The 16,065-nt window shown below is 40.4% G+C and overlaps 1 protein-coding gene across 3 annotated transcripts in view; it reads left to right on the top strand.

The window, feature by feature from the left end:
* JAKMIP2 (janus kinase and microtubule interacting protein 2) overlaps window positions 1–15,686 on the top strand; it is a 107,009-nt gene extending 91,323 nt beyond the window's left edge. For 2 of the 3 annotated variants that reach the window (XM_007054354.3, XM_043553035.1), the window contains 9 exons: window positions 775–873; window positions 1,501–1,554; window positions 2,719–2,784; window positions 3,595–3,663; window positions 4,770–4,847; window positions 6,063–6,266; window positions 7,220–7,285; window positions 8,988–9,060; window positions 15,216–15,686. In XM_007054354.3, coding sequence (XP_007054416.1) covers window positions 775–873; window positions 1,501–1,554; window positions 2,719–2,784; window positions 3,595–3,663; window positions 4,770–4,847; window positions 6,063–6,266; window positions 7,220–7,285; window positions 8,988–9,038 — 687 coding nt within the window. In that variant the 3' untranslated portion in view covers window positions 9,039–9,060; window positions 15,216–15,686. The remainder of the gene's footprint in view (window positions 1–774; window positions 874–1,500; window positions 1,555–2,718; window positions 2,785–3,594; window positions 3,664–4,769; window positions 4,848–6,062; window positions 6,267–7,219; window positions 7,286–8,987; window positions 9,061–15,215) is intronic. The other variant, XM_043553036.1, reaches the window with a different exon arrangement.
* The last annotated feature ends 379 nt before the right edge of the window (window positions 15,687–16,065 follow it).

Genomic DNA, 16,065 nt, shown 5'->3' with positions numbered 1-16,065 from the left:
CTATGTCTACACAACAGCTGGGAGGGTTCTTCCCAACATGGGTAGACAGACATGCACCAGCTCTACTCAAACTCACTCACTAAAAATAGCAACACAGCCACTGCAGAATCGGGGGTGACTCAGGCCAGTCACCTGAGTACGTACCCAAGGGGTTCAGTGTGTTTGTACTTGAGCAGTTCACCCCAGCTGCTGTCTGAGCTACCGGGAGAACACTGCTGTTTTTAATACGCTAGTTTGAGCAGAGCTAGCGCATGTCTGTCTAGCCATGCTGGGAAGCGCCCTTCCAGCTGCAGTGTAAACATACCCTAAGAGTTCCACTCATCTAATCAGGGGATAGCAACATAGCCTGGGATCACACGTCCAACCAAATTAATCAGCACCGCTTGAATTTTGAATATTTTCAGAACCAATAGACCAAGAATTATTCACCACCATGATTTGGCAAATAATTTTGGATTACAAATAAATCTAATGAGATAATGAGCTGCTCCCAGGCAATTTGAAATCAGACAAAAGAGACAAAATCCATCAAATACATTATTTGCTGCCAAATATTTGCCTGGGACTGGAATCCCATACCACTTAGCACACTGCATTTTTTTCAGCCTTAGCTAAACTATAATGCAATTATTTTTGACTTTTTTATGAGGTAAAGAATTGACACACTGTAAGGCATGATAAACCAGACAGTGAATGTGTTATCTGATCACTCGATGTTCTACATAGCTTATTCATTCTAACACATTCTCCTGTGCATTTCCAATATGTTTAAAGGAAAGAGAAAGACGGTCCCCACCATTTAATCTCCAAATCCACCCATTCTCAGATGGTGTAAGCGCTCTGCAGATCTACTGTATGAAGGAAGGTGTCAAGGTATGTTAACATTACTATAGGCAGAGCTTTCAGCTCCACCTTTAACTAAGGTTGCCCAGCATTTCCCATTATGAGACCCTGTTTTCTGTTGTTTATTACTTTGCCAAACTTTAACCATGTGGCCTGAGTATTAAGTAAGAGCTTGTCTACACAGACACATCCAGGAAAATTAATTAAAGATGTGACTTTGAAGTGGGTTAGTTAAACCACATTAAATCCCTCTGTGGATGCTATTATTCAGAATTAAAGTGTCCTTTAATTTAGTATGGTTTATCTTAATTCACTTAATTCTGAATGAGGGTGTTCACACAGGGGTTTAAAGTGGTTTAACTAATCTACTTCAAAGTCACACTTTTCATCAATTTGGATTAGTTTTCCTGGATGTCCCCATGTAGACAAGCCCTAAGAGTTCAAGATGGCTCAGGGGGAATAGGATCCATACCCATATTGGTAATCACTGGTTCAGAGTCAGCTGAAATCAGCAGTGTCTGAAAATCATTACTATCTTGTGGTTGACTATTTGCTATTACAAAATGTTTTGTTCATCTCGGTCCTGTTCCCAGGGGCCAGATACCACCACCATGATTAAACATGCATCTGACAGCTTTATGTTATTCTGTGTTGTAGGATGTCAGCATTCCAGACCTCATAAAGCAGTTAGACATCTTGGGTGACAACGGGGTAAGTCAGAGTCCTGGCTAGCTTTCCTGGTAGGCTGTAAAGTAGCACCAGTAAAATTGGAGAAAAGTATGACAGTATATTTACCATAAGATTATTTGTTAAAGAGTCAGGTTATAAGGATCATTCTAATAAAGGGTCTTGTTATTTCCAGAAGTTAAGGATTTGGGGGAGCTGGGGCATCTGGGTATTGGTAATTGGCTATTGAGCCTTTAATCTCTGAGTCACCAAACTGAATATAGCTCCAGTCTAACTGTTATTGGTATTTGATAGTCATTTGGTAGCCTGTGTGAATTGAGTTGGTGGTCTGAGCTGACCACATCTCAATTAGCCTTATGGTACCCCTACTGGCAACTTCAGGAGACAGACCAGGAATTAAATGGGCAGGAATATACATTATCCCATGGACCCTGAGCCTGCCAGAACATGGTGGAGGGTGTGTCAAAGGACTTTGTAAAGGAGGGACACAGTGCTGCTGCCTATTTAGTCCCTGCCATATGGATAAACAGACGTCAATTCCCAGGACTGTCAAACTAGCCCCTTTTGACAGCACTAAATTCACTTTAAGAAACTGTATAGGAAATTCAAATGAAAGCAATAGCAGTACCTACTCAGCTGTGGATCTCACTCATGCTGGTGTAAATCAGAAGTAACTCCACTAATTCCAAGAAAGTTACACCAGTGTAAATTAACCAATGTAACTGAGGGGAGAATCAGCCCATCCTGTTTATAAGGAGTCTAGTTTTATTCTGCATTTCACATCACATACCTTTGGATTGGAATGTCCAGTCAGTCTGCACAGGTTAGCATTATGCAGAAAGATAAGAGTCGTCACCTTTCCCAAGGTAGGATAGAATTTTCAAAGGGTCCTTAGGGAGCTAGACACCCAGTTCCTATTGAATTTACATGGGATTTGGACACCTCACTTGGTCAGGTTCCTTTGAAGAGCCTAGCTATAAATAATCAATAGTCTGTATACTCTGTATTTATTGACACCTGTTAATGTGTTTGTTTGTTTGTGTAATGCTCTGTGCAATACACGACAGAGTTCCATGCAAACTGTGGAAAGTGAGAACAGAATGTGGATTTTCTTCTAACAATATAAATATGCTTTTAGAAAACTGCTATCCCTTCCTTAGCTTGATTTTCTTCTTTTTCACTTTACAGAATTTAAGAAATGAAGAGCAAGTGGCTATAATTCAAGCTAGCACTGTGTTATCCTTGGCAGAAAAGGTACAATTTCTGTGGTGCTTGTCTCTCAAGTATATGCACTATTTAAGGCCTATTCTACAGTAAAAAAGGCTTGCTGGAATACTTTTGCTGGCATAGCTTATACTGTTTCCCCAAAGCCAATAAGCTATCCCAACAAATGCACTTTATTGCGGGTATAATTCCATCCACACTAGAAAAGGTGCCTATATAGAACTGGTATAAAAGAATCACACCCTCACTGACATTACCATACCTGAAGAAGTTTCTAGTCTATCTCTATCCTAAGCTATGAATTTAGATCTGTAACAAATGCAGCTTCCACACTAAATGTAAGTAGTGACTGTAAACTTTATAGAGGAAAGTTATGCAAAGCCATCAACCATATATGGTCAAACTAGCAATGGACTGGAAGGCTGGGATTCTCTAAGCCACCTAAGGAATATAGACACACAATTCCCATTGAAGTAAATAGGAACTGTGTGTCAAAACCTCCTACTTGGTTCTGAAAAATCTCATCTGAAATATTTCTGTTTAAACTGATTTGTTTTTGCAGCTCAGATAAAAGGGGTGACAAAGGAGAGAGTGGCATAATTCGAGCATAGCCAGCTCTATGCCACTCAGGGGTTCCCCCTATGCCTATGGAATTTCCAAGTAACTGTCGAAGCCATCTGTAAAGCTATTTTGTGCCACACCCTTAGTAAGGTGCTCTGGCCTTCTGGTTACTGAAGTCAGGCAAAATAGAGGGGAAGCATCTTGGCGGGGTCCTGTTTGTCATTGGGCACTTTAGTTGCAAGTGCTGTGGGTTACAGCTCTGTGTTTTGCACCCTCTAGTGGATCCAGCAGATTGAAGGTGCTGAAGCAGCTCTACACCAGAAGATGATGGAACTGGAAAGTGACATGGTAGGCAAACGTTTTTGATATATATCTATAACAAACCACTGAATATATCAAAATATTTGATGTCTCAGAGAGTCAGAAAAAATAATCTTTTAGCAAATAAAATGAATTATATCTTCTTGATCACAGGTGAATCCATAACATTGTTATTAATTTTCTTTGCATTTAATAATTGTGAGAGCGTGAAGTGGGATTTTTCATGATTAAATGCTATCAATGTTCATCTCCGATCCTGTCTTTTTTTCACCTTTACATGGTGCTAATTGGTTATTATTATGGATATAGTGCCCAGAGTTTGCTGGGTGCTTTTCAGGCAGGCAAATAGTCATGATTCTTGCCTCACAGCGTTTACAGACAAATACATGGCATGTATCAACTGGCATTGAGAAATTTAAGTAGAAAAAAACCCCTGAATTGTAACACTATGTTGTTTAAACACACTTTAAATCAAGGGTTATCAATTGTTTTTTGCAAAGGTCCAAATTTCTTGGTCAAGGTATAGACAAGGTCCAGACTCTAGAGAAAATAATACATAATAAATAATAAGTAAATAAAAAGATTTTGAGGTCTGTTCAAAAGCATCTGGTGACCCAGATTTGGCGCACAGTCTGCCTCTTGACTACTCCTGCTTTAAATCCTTAATATTTTAAAGGCAAGGCGTTCATAGCTGAATTGTGCTTAGTATAACTACAGCGAGGTCAGGATTTGGCTTCTCTCTTAGTCTCCTTAACTGGAGGAAGTAATATACCTAAAAGATGAACAAGTTTACATGGACTGTAAAGTAATCATAATGGTTCAAATTGTGCTCTTAGTAACACTGGTCTAATTCTGAGCAATTCCACAGAAGACAACAAAGTCGTTCTGGAGTTACTCCAGTATAGACCAGAGCACATTTCTACTCTATTACCTTACCAAAGCAAACATAATTGTTTTTCCTTCAGACTTTGCTAGATAGTAATCTGATATTAACAACCATGCAAAGTCTCCATTACTGACAGATCTCATAAATTCTTGCTCCCATCAGACATCTGTGGTTGATCAAATAATACTTTCCATGGCATGTCAACTAACAAATTCATTTTTTCTGTCAAAATTATTGTTCATTCTAGGAGCAGTTTTGCAAAATAAAAGGTTATTTGGAGGAAGAATTAGACTACAGGAAGCAAGCTCTTGACCAGGCATACATGGTATGTACAAGGAAAATGCTACAGCACACACCATAACACGACACAGATTCTGGGGGGAGAGAGGGTTTTGCACATCCTTCCTAACTTTTTCATATCTGCCTTTCTCCATGCTGCTAAACCACCACCTTGCAGTCTGCACAGCCTCAACATGGTACTTGGCCTCTTCACATCATGAGAAGCCAGATACTCTAAAGTAGAAACTCTTCCGAGTTAACAGTAGATGTCCTTCATTAGAGTCACCTTGCCCAGTTGGAGTCTTGCAGACAACCAGAACTAGACATGTGCAGGAATATTTAAATATCTCCTTTAGTGAAAGTCAGAGTGCAGGGGTGGCCAAACTGCGGCTCGCGAGCCACATGCAGCTCTTTTACTGTTAAAATGTGGTTCGCGTAGCCCCCTACATCCCCATTTTCCATCTACCAGACTGGGCGGGAGCTCGGGATCGCTGCCTTGCAGTAGGATGGTGGGGTAGGGGAAGGGGGGGTCTCAGGGCTTCAGCAGGAGCAGGGCTGAAGCCCTGAGCCCTGGCAGGTGCACCTAGGTCTCGAACTTCTGAAGATTGTCATATGCAGCTTGGAGGGTCAGTAAGTTTGGCCACCCCTGTCATAGTGAGAAGATAGTATACCAAATTGCAACCGATTTTATTGGAAAATACCAGCCCAGCAAAATCTGTTGTATACAGGGTTCATACCTGCTGAGTGCAGCTTTGAAGTGTTTCGTGTATAAGAGGAAAGGATAAAGTGATGAGCTACCCAACCCTGCATTAATGAACTTGTTCATGTATTAGTAAGACTAAGACTCAAGAGAGAAATCTGTATCCTGGCATGCTGATCTTTCACCCTTATTCCTTTTTAACAGAGATGGTCAAAACAATTCAAAATGTAAATGTCAATGAAATTTTCCTCAGTATTTTGATTTGTGATTTTAGAAAAAACTGGTGAAAATGCTCATGAAAATTCCAATCCAGTTTTGACCAGCACCGTAGCGGTTTGAAACATTTCACAATTATGAATTTCAATGAAAACATTCAATGGACATTTTTTGCCAAAACATTGAAACATTTTTGACCAGCTCTGCTTTTTAATCTTGCACACATGTATACCTAGGAAGCTTCTTGTATGTATGTAGACGCCTGAATCTATGACCAGAAAAAATCCCAGCTATATTTAGTACAATGTTCCATCTCTAACCAACTTTTGGTGTTCCATCAACTAGAGAATCCAGGAGCTTGAAGCTACCTTGTACAATGCTTTGCAGCAAGAAACGGTGATAAAGTTTGGGGAACTGCTAAGTGAAAAGCAACAGGAGGAGCTGAGGACAGCTGTAGAAAAGTTAAGACGGCAGATGCTGAGAAAAAGCAGAGAGTACGACTGCCAGATTCTTCAGGAGAGGATGGAGCTGCTACAGCAGGCACATCAGGTAGTGCACAAGGACCAAGATCTTAGAACAAATACATCCTGTGTAAGAATTCAGATTATGGTCTAATGTTTCTCCCTAGTTTATGAGAGATCCTGGTTCAGCTGGCCTGGTTTTCACTGCTGAGTTGTCTAGGGCATATAAATACCTGCGCTATGCATGCAAATGCAGGTTTCACTATCTTCTTTATGGAGGCTGTGGGAATATTTTGCCTCTTAAAGTTCAAAACCTAACAACTCTCTCTTCCTATTTACTGTTTCATGAATCTAGCCTCATAGCACAAATCTCAAACATAAGTTATTGGGCTCAATGCAGGAGTGACTGGATGAAATTCTCTGTTATGAAGAAGGTCAGACTGATGATCTAATGGCCCCTTCTGGCCTTAAAATCAAACGTGATTTTAAAAAGTATCCTACGATACGTAACAGTATCAGTGTCAGCTATGAACAGTGCACTGATAAGACCGACTTGCATAAATGCTGGAACTAGGGGCCACACTCCCTGGTTGAAGTGGTTTCCATTATATACAGGGGTTACAGTTTGGTTCAATGGCTCTCAGTCCCCCCACAATAAAAATTGTTCCAGCACTTTGATGACTTTCTTCAAATAGGTGGTGAATGGGATTTTCTTTCTAATCTCTTCCGTTCCTCCCCTCCCAAAGTGGGCAGTTGCTAATTAATCTCTCTGGGACATAATCATTGCATTTAACGCCTTTCATTTTCAGAGATCAGTGTGCACTGATGTGGGCATGGCAAATCAAGAGGTGGCAGAGGCGGAATAGTGGTGACAAAGGATTTTATGCCAATGCAGAACTGGCTGGATTTCTTAGTTGTTCATTTCCAGGATCTTTAAAATTTGCCCCAGCTTGGTGATTTGTTCAGCTGAGCAAAACAGTTAACATTTTCTCGTCTGTGCATTCAGAGTCTGGAGTTGGTTTGTTTGCTTTTTATTTCTAGAGGATCCGAGATTTAGAAGATAAAACTGATGTCCAGAAGAGACAGATCAAGGACCTAGAGGAAAAGGTTGGTTGTTTTACAGATTTTAAAAGAATCAGATCAGCTTTATTGGGTCTGAGACAATTTTTTTAGACTAAAAATCATAAAAGTATTTACTGAACTATGTTAGTGTCTCTCTTTCCACTTCATTTTCTTTCCATTTTATGTCTTTCATTATATCCAGACAATCTCAGATCTGTTTTTCCCCTTCCTGCAAACTCTCTATTCCCTTTAGAAAACAATATTTTTCTATAAAATTATAAACATCTTATTTAAAATATGATTATGTAGCAAATTATGTTGAGGCAAATGCTGAGGTCCTTACTCAGTCATTACCCAAGACTCTTTATATGCAGGCAAAACTCCCGTTGAAACCAAGGTGAGTTTTGCTAGCATTAAGAATTGAATGAAACTGAGTTAAGATTTCCAGATTGTGCCCCTCAGTCATACAAGTTTAGGGCCAGATTCTGATACCATTACCCATGTTGAAACCAGTGGGGACTAGAGTAAGATACAACACAATGTGACTAAGGGTACCAGAATCCTGCCCCATTACTGAACTGTGACATCAAAAGAAATTGAAGATTTTTTGCTTATTGACTTTGTATATACATTCCTGAAGTGAAATGCAACGGGCCTAATCACAGGCTCACTGCAATCAAGGCAACTGAGACCCAAAATGCAGTAGGCAGCCAACTAATTCAAAAGTTGCTAAACGGCTAGAAGATGATCCCACCTCCTGTGCCTGATGATTAAATAAAGTCTTTTGTGGATCTGAATGCTCATTTTTGCCTTCACAACTTCCTTTAAACTATGTCTAAAGGAACATGACCAATTTACTTAACAAGCAAAACAAAGCATAATAAAGAAAAAATCTCAAAGGCATTGAAACTGTGACAGTAGCCAGTTCTTCACCAAAAAACATCTAGTCTAACAGTAATCCGATTAATAATGGAATAAACATATATTTTAACCCCTTAGCTACACACATTCTTCTTTTTCCACTTTGCTGCCAAAGTTTCAGTGATGTTCAATAGAAATCAAGGGCATGTGCAAGAGTATATAATACATTCACAAGCAGAAAATGGATCAAAAATTGGGAGTGTATTACGTTGTAACCTTTGATTTAAAAAACAAAACAAAATTTGTGACATGGTTCAATGGAGAACTGTGATGGAAGACATTGGATGGCCACATTTTCAAACCACAAAAATTCTCCTCCCACTAGAAGAGCAAGGATCATGATGGAAGAGATCCAAGAGTCATTTATTAATAGTTCAGTATGAGGGACATGTCTGATTAAGGTCAGTGTTACATCATGTATCCATGATCTTAGCATGTTTACTAGTATGGATAGTGGGCACCATTTTAGAAACCAGGTGCCAGATGCTCAGCTGGTATAAATCAGCACCAGTTTGTGACTTCAGCGACTCTACATTGATTTACACCAGCAGAAGATCTGGCCCAGTGTTGCCATGTGGTGTTGGATGCATTCATTTTGCTGATGAGTTAAAAAAAAATGATACAGTCTAGTTTTTTCACACCAGGAAGAGGGGTTGGTATTTGCAGACACAACTGGAAAACATGTTTTCTGCATGCGTAATTATTTCAGGTCTCATGCTAAACTGAGTTTATCATTGTCATATGAATTGCAAAGAGAACTAGCTCTGACCCTTAAGACAGTACAGCAAGATTTTTTTTTTACATAATCTTCTTTTTTCTTCTGCAGTTTCTGTTTCTATTCTTGTTCTTCTCTCTTGCCTTTATTCTTTGGCCTTGATGTCAATGTGCCTCTTGGAAAGGTAAGGCCGCTTCACATATTTCCATGAAACTAGTGTTTGTCCCATAGATTCTTATGAAATGAAGGCCACATCCTCAGTTGGTATAAGTTGATCTGGGTACACTGACTTCAGTGGCATTATGTCAGTTTACACTAGCTGAGGGTCTGCCTTGAGTTTTTAAACTTAACGGTTTCCAGATCACAGAAGGAAGGATGGCAGTCTTGTGCTTAAGGTACAGGACTATCAAGCAGCTATCATGTTTGGTTGCTCTCCATGTCTTTGTTGCCTCCAGACTGGATTATTGCAATGCACTGTTCAGGACACCACCTGAAGAAATTCAGTGGGGCTGCACAGGGAACATATTTCACCAGTTCCCCATTTCGCACTGCCTTACATAGTTCATTTCAGGTGCAATTCAAGATGTTGGTTATAACTTATAAGCCCTTTATGCCTTGAATCCTGTGTGTCTGAGAAAAGCCTCTCTCAACCTCTGTGTAGCTGAGAGAAGCCTCATGCTCAGCTCTAGCAGCTGAGATCAACTGAGAAGCTCAAGAGAATAGTCCTGTTCCTGCAATTCCTTGCTCATGTGAGGAGTGCTAACTCACACAAGGAGCCACATTGACTGGGATTCCCTTTCCACTGGCCAGGCAGAACCCAAATTGGTTGATCTTCAGGGCACATCCCAATCCACAGTATGTTTTTTGATAGGTCTATACCCCTGGCTCTTCCAAACAGTTCCAGACAGACTGTCCCATTTTGGAGTTACCAACATTTTAAATATATTTCCTGGCTCTAGCAAACAGTTTTTTAGGGGATTGCATTGTGGTATCCAAGCCACTGACTAGAAGTTCCTGACACAGGACTTCTGAAAGATGACCCAGCACAGCAGCTGGGACATGTTTTGAGGTTATTCACAGTCAAGCTGGAAGGGCATGTCGAGTGGGGTCCCTCAGGGATCAGTTCTGGGTCCGGTTGTGTTCCATATCTTCATCAGTGACTTAGATAATAGTATAGAGAGTACACTTATAAAGTTTGCAGACGATACCAAGCTGGGAGGGGTTGCAAGTGCTTTGGAGGATAGGATTAAAATTCAAAATGATCTGGATAAACTGGAGAAATGGTCTCAAGTAAATAGGATGAAATTCAATAAGGACAAATACAAAGTACTCCACTAAGAAGGAACAATCAGTTGCACACATGCAAAACGGGAAAATGACTCCCTAGGAAGGAGTACTGTGGAAAGGGATCCGGGAATCATTGTGAATCACAAGCTAAATATGAGTCAACAGTGTAACACTATTGCAAAAAAAAAGCAAATATTCTGGGATGCATTAGCAGGAGTGTTGTAAGCAAGACAGGAGAAGTAATTCTTCTGCTCTACTCTGCGCTAATTAGGCCTCAACTGGAGTATTATGTCCACTTCTGGGCACCACATTTCAGAAAAGATGTGGACAAATTGGAGAAAGTCCAGGGATGAGCAACAAAAATTATTAAAATGTCTAGAAAACATGACCTATGAGGGAAGATTGAAAAAATTGGGTTTGTTTAGTCTGGAGAAGAGAAGACTAAGGGAACATGATAACAGTTTTCAAGTACATACAAGGTTGTTACAAAGAAGATGGAGAAAAATTGTTCTTGTTAACCTCTGAGGATAGGGCAAGAAGCAATGGGCTTAAATTGCAGCAAAGGTGGTTTAGGTTGAACATTAGGAAAAACTTCCTAACTGTCAGGGTAGTTAAGCACTGGAATAAATTGCCCAGGGAGGTTGTGGATTCTCTGTCACTGGAGATTTTTAAGAGCAAGTTAGACCCTGGGGGTACACAGCGGTCTTCTAGGGGATACATCAACTCAGCTAGATATTTGCCTAGTTTTACAACAGGCTACATAAAAAGCACTAGCGAAGTCAGTACAAACTAAAATTTCATATTGACAATGGCTCGTTTATACTGCTCTGTATACTAACTATACACTGAAATGTAAGTACAATATTTATATTCAATTGATTTATTTTATAATTATATGGTAAAAATTAGACAGTAATCATTTTTTTCAGTAGTAGTGTGCAGTGACACTTTTGTATTTTTATGTTTGAGTTTGTAAGCAAGTAGTTTTTAAGTGAGGTGAAACTTGGCTGTACACATGATAAATCAGACTCCTGAAAGGGGTACAGTAGACTGGAAAGGTTGAGAGCCACTGGTCTAGATAATACTTAGTCCTGCCTTGAGTGCAGGGAACTGGACTAGATGACCTCTCTAAGTCCCTTCCAATCCTATGATTCTTTTTGTGCAAGTGCAATTTGTTTCCTAAAAACTTGCACCTGCATTTTCTGCTCCTCTGGGCACAATTCACTTCAGCTATGGATACAAATCTCAGTATTTGTGCCTCCAGATACACCATTCATAGAATCATAGAATATCACAGTTGGAAGGGACTTCAGGAGGTCATATAGTCCAACCCCGACTAATCCCCAATTTTTGTCCCAGATCCCTAAATGGCCCCCTCAAGGATTGAACTCACAACCCTGGGTTTAGCAGGCCAATGCTCAAACCACTGAGCTATCCCTCCCACCCCTTGTGGGAGTAAAGCAGGAGTTAGAGACACCAGCACTCTAATTTTTACCAATGCAAATTGCACCCAGGGGAAAGAAAACTTTGTATTAGTTTTTGAAAATGTACCACATAAAGTCTACTTCAGGGGCTCAGTTCAGGTAACTATGTTTATAAATGTGTCCCTGAGAGTACATAGCTATGATCAACTTTTTCTCCCTTTCTATTCTGTACACAATATGCCTTGACACTGTAGAGACTTGCAGTGTGGTGCACCTAATTGCATTTCGTACCAGTATTAGCACTGATCAGGAAATGTACTTTGTGCCAGCAACATTTTCAATAAAAATCAAGAAGTTTTCATTTGCACTGAAATTTTTGTTCAAAAGTTTTCAGGTTTTTGAAGAAAAAAAATCCAAAAATGTTAAGCCAAAATGTTTCATTTTTTCAACAAAACCCCCCAAATGTCATCAAAATGGCTGACAGAAATTTCAACATTGACCCCAAAAAAGCCATTTTTTCATTGAAAAAACATGAAGAGCTGGTTGAAAATTTTCATTTCAATTAGCACAGGAAAATTCCAGGTCCCAGCTTAGACTGGTTCATGAATATTTTATGAGAATTTATGCATGTTATTAGAGTGCCAGAGAGGAAGGAAGGGGGGATTTTCAGGTACAGAAATAAGACGGAAAAGCCACAGAATTAGAGTTTCAGAGAAGGGCTTTTCAGGAGCCGTAGGTGTAAGCCAGCATCTTTAGAAATACACATTCCCTAAATTAGAAAACTGCCTACAGTTTCTAAATGAGATTCCTGACTCCTTATTGTCTGAGAGCCTGTGGAAATATTTTAAACATGCCCTTTAACACTGAGTGGCTGCCTGCCAGAAGAAACTCTTCAGGGAGAATTTGTATGCCTGGGTTATATGGTGACTTTCAAATTACAGTCTCCTAATTATTTCCAAAACATACTGAAAGTCAGTCTGAATTCCTGCTCCCAGACGTGCCACCTCCTCCCTCTGCTTTAGAGCAGGAGATGAAAGAACAGTCACATGGGAAGAAAAAATCAGAAGCAAAGCTGAGTACATTGTAACCACCATAATCGGTAATTGCCAGAGTGACCTATTTGGAGAGCTTGTCCATCCAGGTAATGTCTGGCTAGAGAAAGCTGATGAGGGTGCTTCAGGTTGGAGCTCCTCATTAACAGTCCAGTAAAGACCATGCAGAAGATTATCATTTCTGTTCATTTGCACACAGTCGTCCTTTAACCTGTAAGTGACCCATCTCAGATTTCTAGGACATAATGGAATGTTTGCTAGACTCAGGCTTGAATTCTCAGCTGTACTGAACTCACAGAGCCAGGGGACAGTCAAGGGTGACTCTAAACCATTTTTATGCTTCCCCCAATCTAATGGATTGGCTGGAATTATAGTGGGCACCCAGTGTAAATCAGAGCAGCGTTAAGGCCAATCTAATTTATATTGGCTGGAACAATTACCTAGGAACCATTCCACTGGATCAGGATCCACCCACCTCTATCCCAAAACATCTCCTCCCACACCCTTTAACTGATTTTACAACAAGGCCAAATTCAGCTCTTATTTACACTGGTGTAAATCAACAGTAACTTTATTGAGGTAATCAGAGTTACTGGATGTATAACACCAGTGTAACTACAGCGGAATTTTGCCCAGTGGAGTTACTCCTGATTTACAAGGCTGCGATATGAGAATCAGGCTTACATTTCCCTGCCTTAGGGAACCATAAAAGTCTAGGTAGTCATTCAGGCCCAGATGCTCAAAGGTAGGTGCTAGATTGTCTAATATGATTAGATATCTATGCTCACGTCTTCCTTCTGTTGCTCCTCTCTGTGCCTGAGTGTAGTTACAGGAGCTATGTCCAGCTGGCAGAATCTGGCATTTCTAGGCTATCCTGTCAGATAGCTGAAGTTCCATCCAAAGAAGAGACTCGTTCATTTGTTGTTTTTCATGCAGAAAATTAGGATCTCATACCCATGCCCTGCCTGCCTGCCTTCCTATGAGCAGGGAGAGGGATTTAGATCAGCGCGAAGGCGGGCGAAGTGAATTTTACAGCTAAATCTGTGTAGAGAACAAAAAATCTGCCATGACAATGGAAAAATTACAAAAGTACACGGGGATATAAATGCAGAACATAATGAAAGGGCATCTTCCGATTCTGTCTAAATCCCACGGGTGCAATTTGCACCAACTCAGTCTACCTTCCCCACCCTGATGTGCTCATTCCTTACTGCAAGCAGGGGAGGTAGCACGTGAACCTTTTGGGAGAGGTATAGGTAGCCTTGAGAGAGGCATTGGCAAACAACTCTGCATTAGCATCGGATGGTAGCATCTCTATAGTTCAGTCTAGCATACTATTTAACAGCTGGTTTTCAAAGTGCTCTAACATCCACGTGCACACCCAGATTGCCTTGAAATTTGTATTGCCTCATCAGGGCTTAGGGTAGGGTTAGTGGTGCAAATTTGGGGTCATTTGAGTAAGGGGTCCCAAAGTAGTGTCCTAAAAAAAAGTCATATGACATCAACATTTTATGGTTCTTATAATTTGGTGGGGGGAGCACAGGAAGCAAATGGATCAGTGTCTTTGCCAATTGCCATAGTACTCCTGGATGCCAGTTTTCTTAGATGCTGTAATTTTTAGACTTTAAATAGATCCATTTGTAAATCTTCCTTGAAGTGTAGCTGGAGACCCATTTTATGTTCAAAAAGAGTACTTTTTTCATACCTCTCTTTACAGTTTATCCTCTCCTCTTCCCTTAAGCAGCTGGGGGCATACAGAGCTGAAATTTCAGATGACGATTCATGGCCTCCTAGGGTCAGTACAGCTATCACAGCTGTTGCTTTCAGGAACGATGGAGACAGGGTTACAAAGGAAGTAAATAAAGTGCTTGAATGGGAGAAAAACTGTAGAATCCATTTGTGAAAACTCTCGGGAGTCTGTTGATATGAGATTCCCCTAGTTGAGAGGGTTTGGGAGGAAAAGATGTGTATGTGCAAGGACGTTCGGTTTGCCTGGATTTTGCACCCTGTGAATTTGTTTCAGAATTTAAATGGACCTGAAACGCCAAAGCAAAACTCAGAAGAAAAATGCCAAGTTTTTCCTGATTTAAGCAAAGCCCATAATCCTCCCCCTCAGTAATAAGCAGGGTGGATGGACTCAAAACTCAGCCCCAAACTTGGTCCTGGTTCATCCAAAACACAGTCCAAGTTCACTTCAAAGTTTCATGAACAAAGGACTTGGGGGTTGTCCTTTAACCAGCAGAGTTCCACCTACTTTCATTTCTCTCTCCTTGTGGAAGTTTTAGACAGCTCTGGTAGAGTGGCCTGGCTTAAGCCCTTCTCCACTGAAATCAACTGCAACATTCCCATTGACTTCTAGGGTGTAGAAGTTGGGTTCTAAATCCTTGGCCTTTGGTAGCAGAGGGATATAGCTTGCTGTGTTGAGGAATACCATGTGTTAGATTCTTGACTAAATCCTTTCCAGCAATGGAAAATCTCCAAAACCCTGTGCGTGGGTGGGAGGGAGGGAGTGATGGACAGATAGATGCAATCTCTCCATTTAGCTAATACAGATGTTTTTCTTTTCTATTTTGTAGAGTGCCAGACTACACAGATAAGTCCTTAGAAAGGCAAATGCTTCCAAACCCATGAAGAAGAGAACATTGTTTACACCGATTTAAAAATACAACAACCTGTAGCCAAGACTACAACCACCATGTATTTTAAAGCCATTATTCAAGATTTGTTACTTGACAGTTCCTGTCTAAAGCTACAATATATGCTGCATTTAATGAAGTTCTATATGTCAAACTAAGAAAAAAGAGAGGGGGGAGAAACAAACTGTGAACATATTAAAAAAATTTTAAACAGAATCAGCAGATGAAGTACAAATGGGCATTGGGCATGGAACCAAAGTTACAACAGAACAATCTATCCCTGCTGTGCAGGGGGATATTAAATGTAACAATGACACCCCATGGAAAATAAATCAATATTAAAGGGACAGAGCAGGAGAAATGCTTTTCAAAACTGTGAGGGGATATTGACAATAAAATATTCAATTTGAATCATCCGGCTTCCTTACTACAGGGACTCTCTTTCTCTTTTTGGTTTAAACTCAGGAACAATGACAGCTGCAATGTGAACAAAAAGAAAAACATACTCTGTTTTGTTTCATGATGGGCGGAACTGGGCGTCATGTCGTACGTGGTGGGGATGTTAACATACCACCAGCTAGCAGGGCAGACGAAGGGAAGAATGTGGGTGACGGACCTGATGAGGATTTCTGACAATGCTGTAGCCTTATCTTTCTTATTGATCACTCCATAAAGAACAGCACGTACATTGTTAGATACTTTTCATACAGTTTAAAGACTGACACACTGAAGAAACGACCACACTTGATTTCACAATTACTCCTAACGTATCTAGGATCACTGGAATGGG

This window comes from Chelonia mydas, chromosome 8 (assembly GCF_015237465.2).
Source record: "Chelonia mydas isolate rCheMyd1 chromosome 8, rCheMyd1.pri.v2, whole genome shotgun sequence".
Taxonomy (NCBI): Eukaryota; Metazoa; Chordata; order Testudines; family Cheloniidae; genus Chelonia; species Chelonia mydas.
This window is presented reverse-complemented; position numbering and strand designations above follow the sequence as displayed.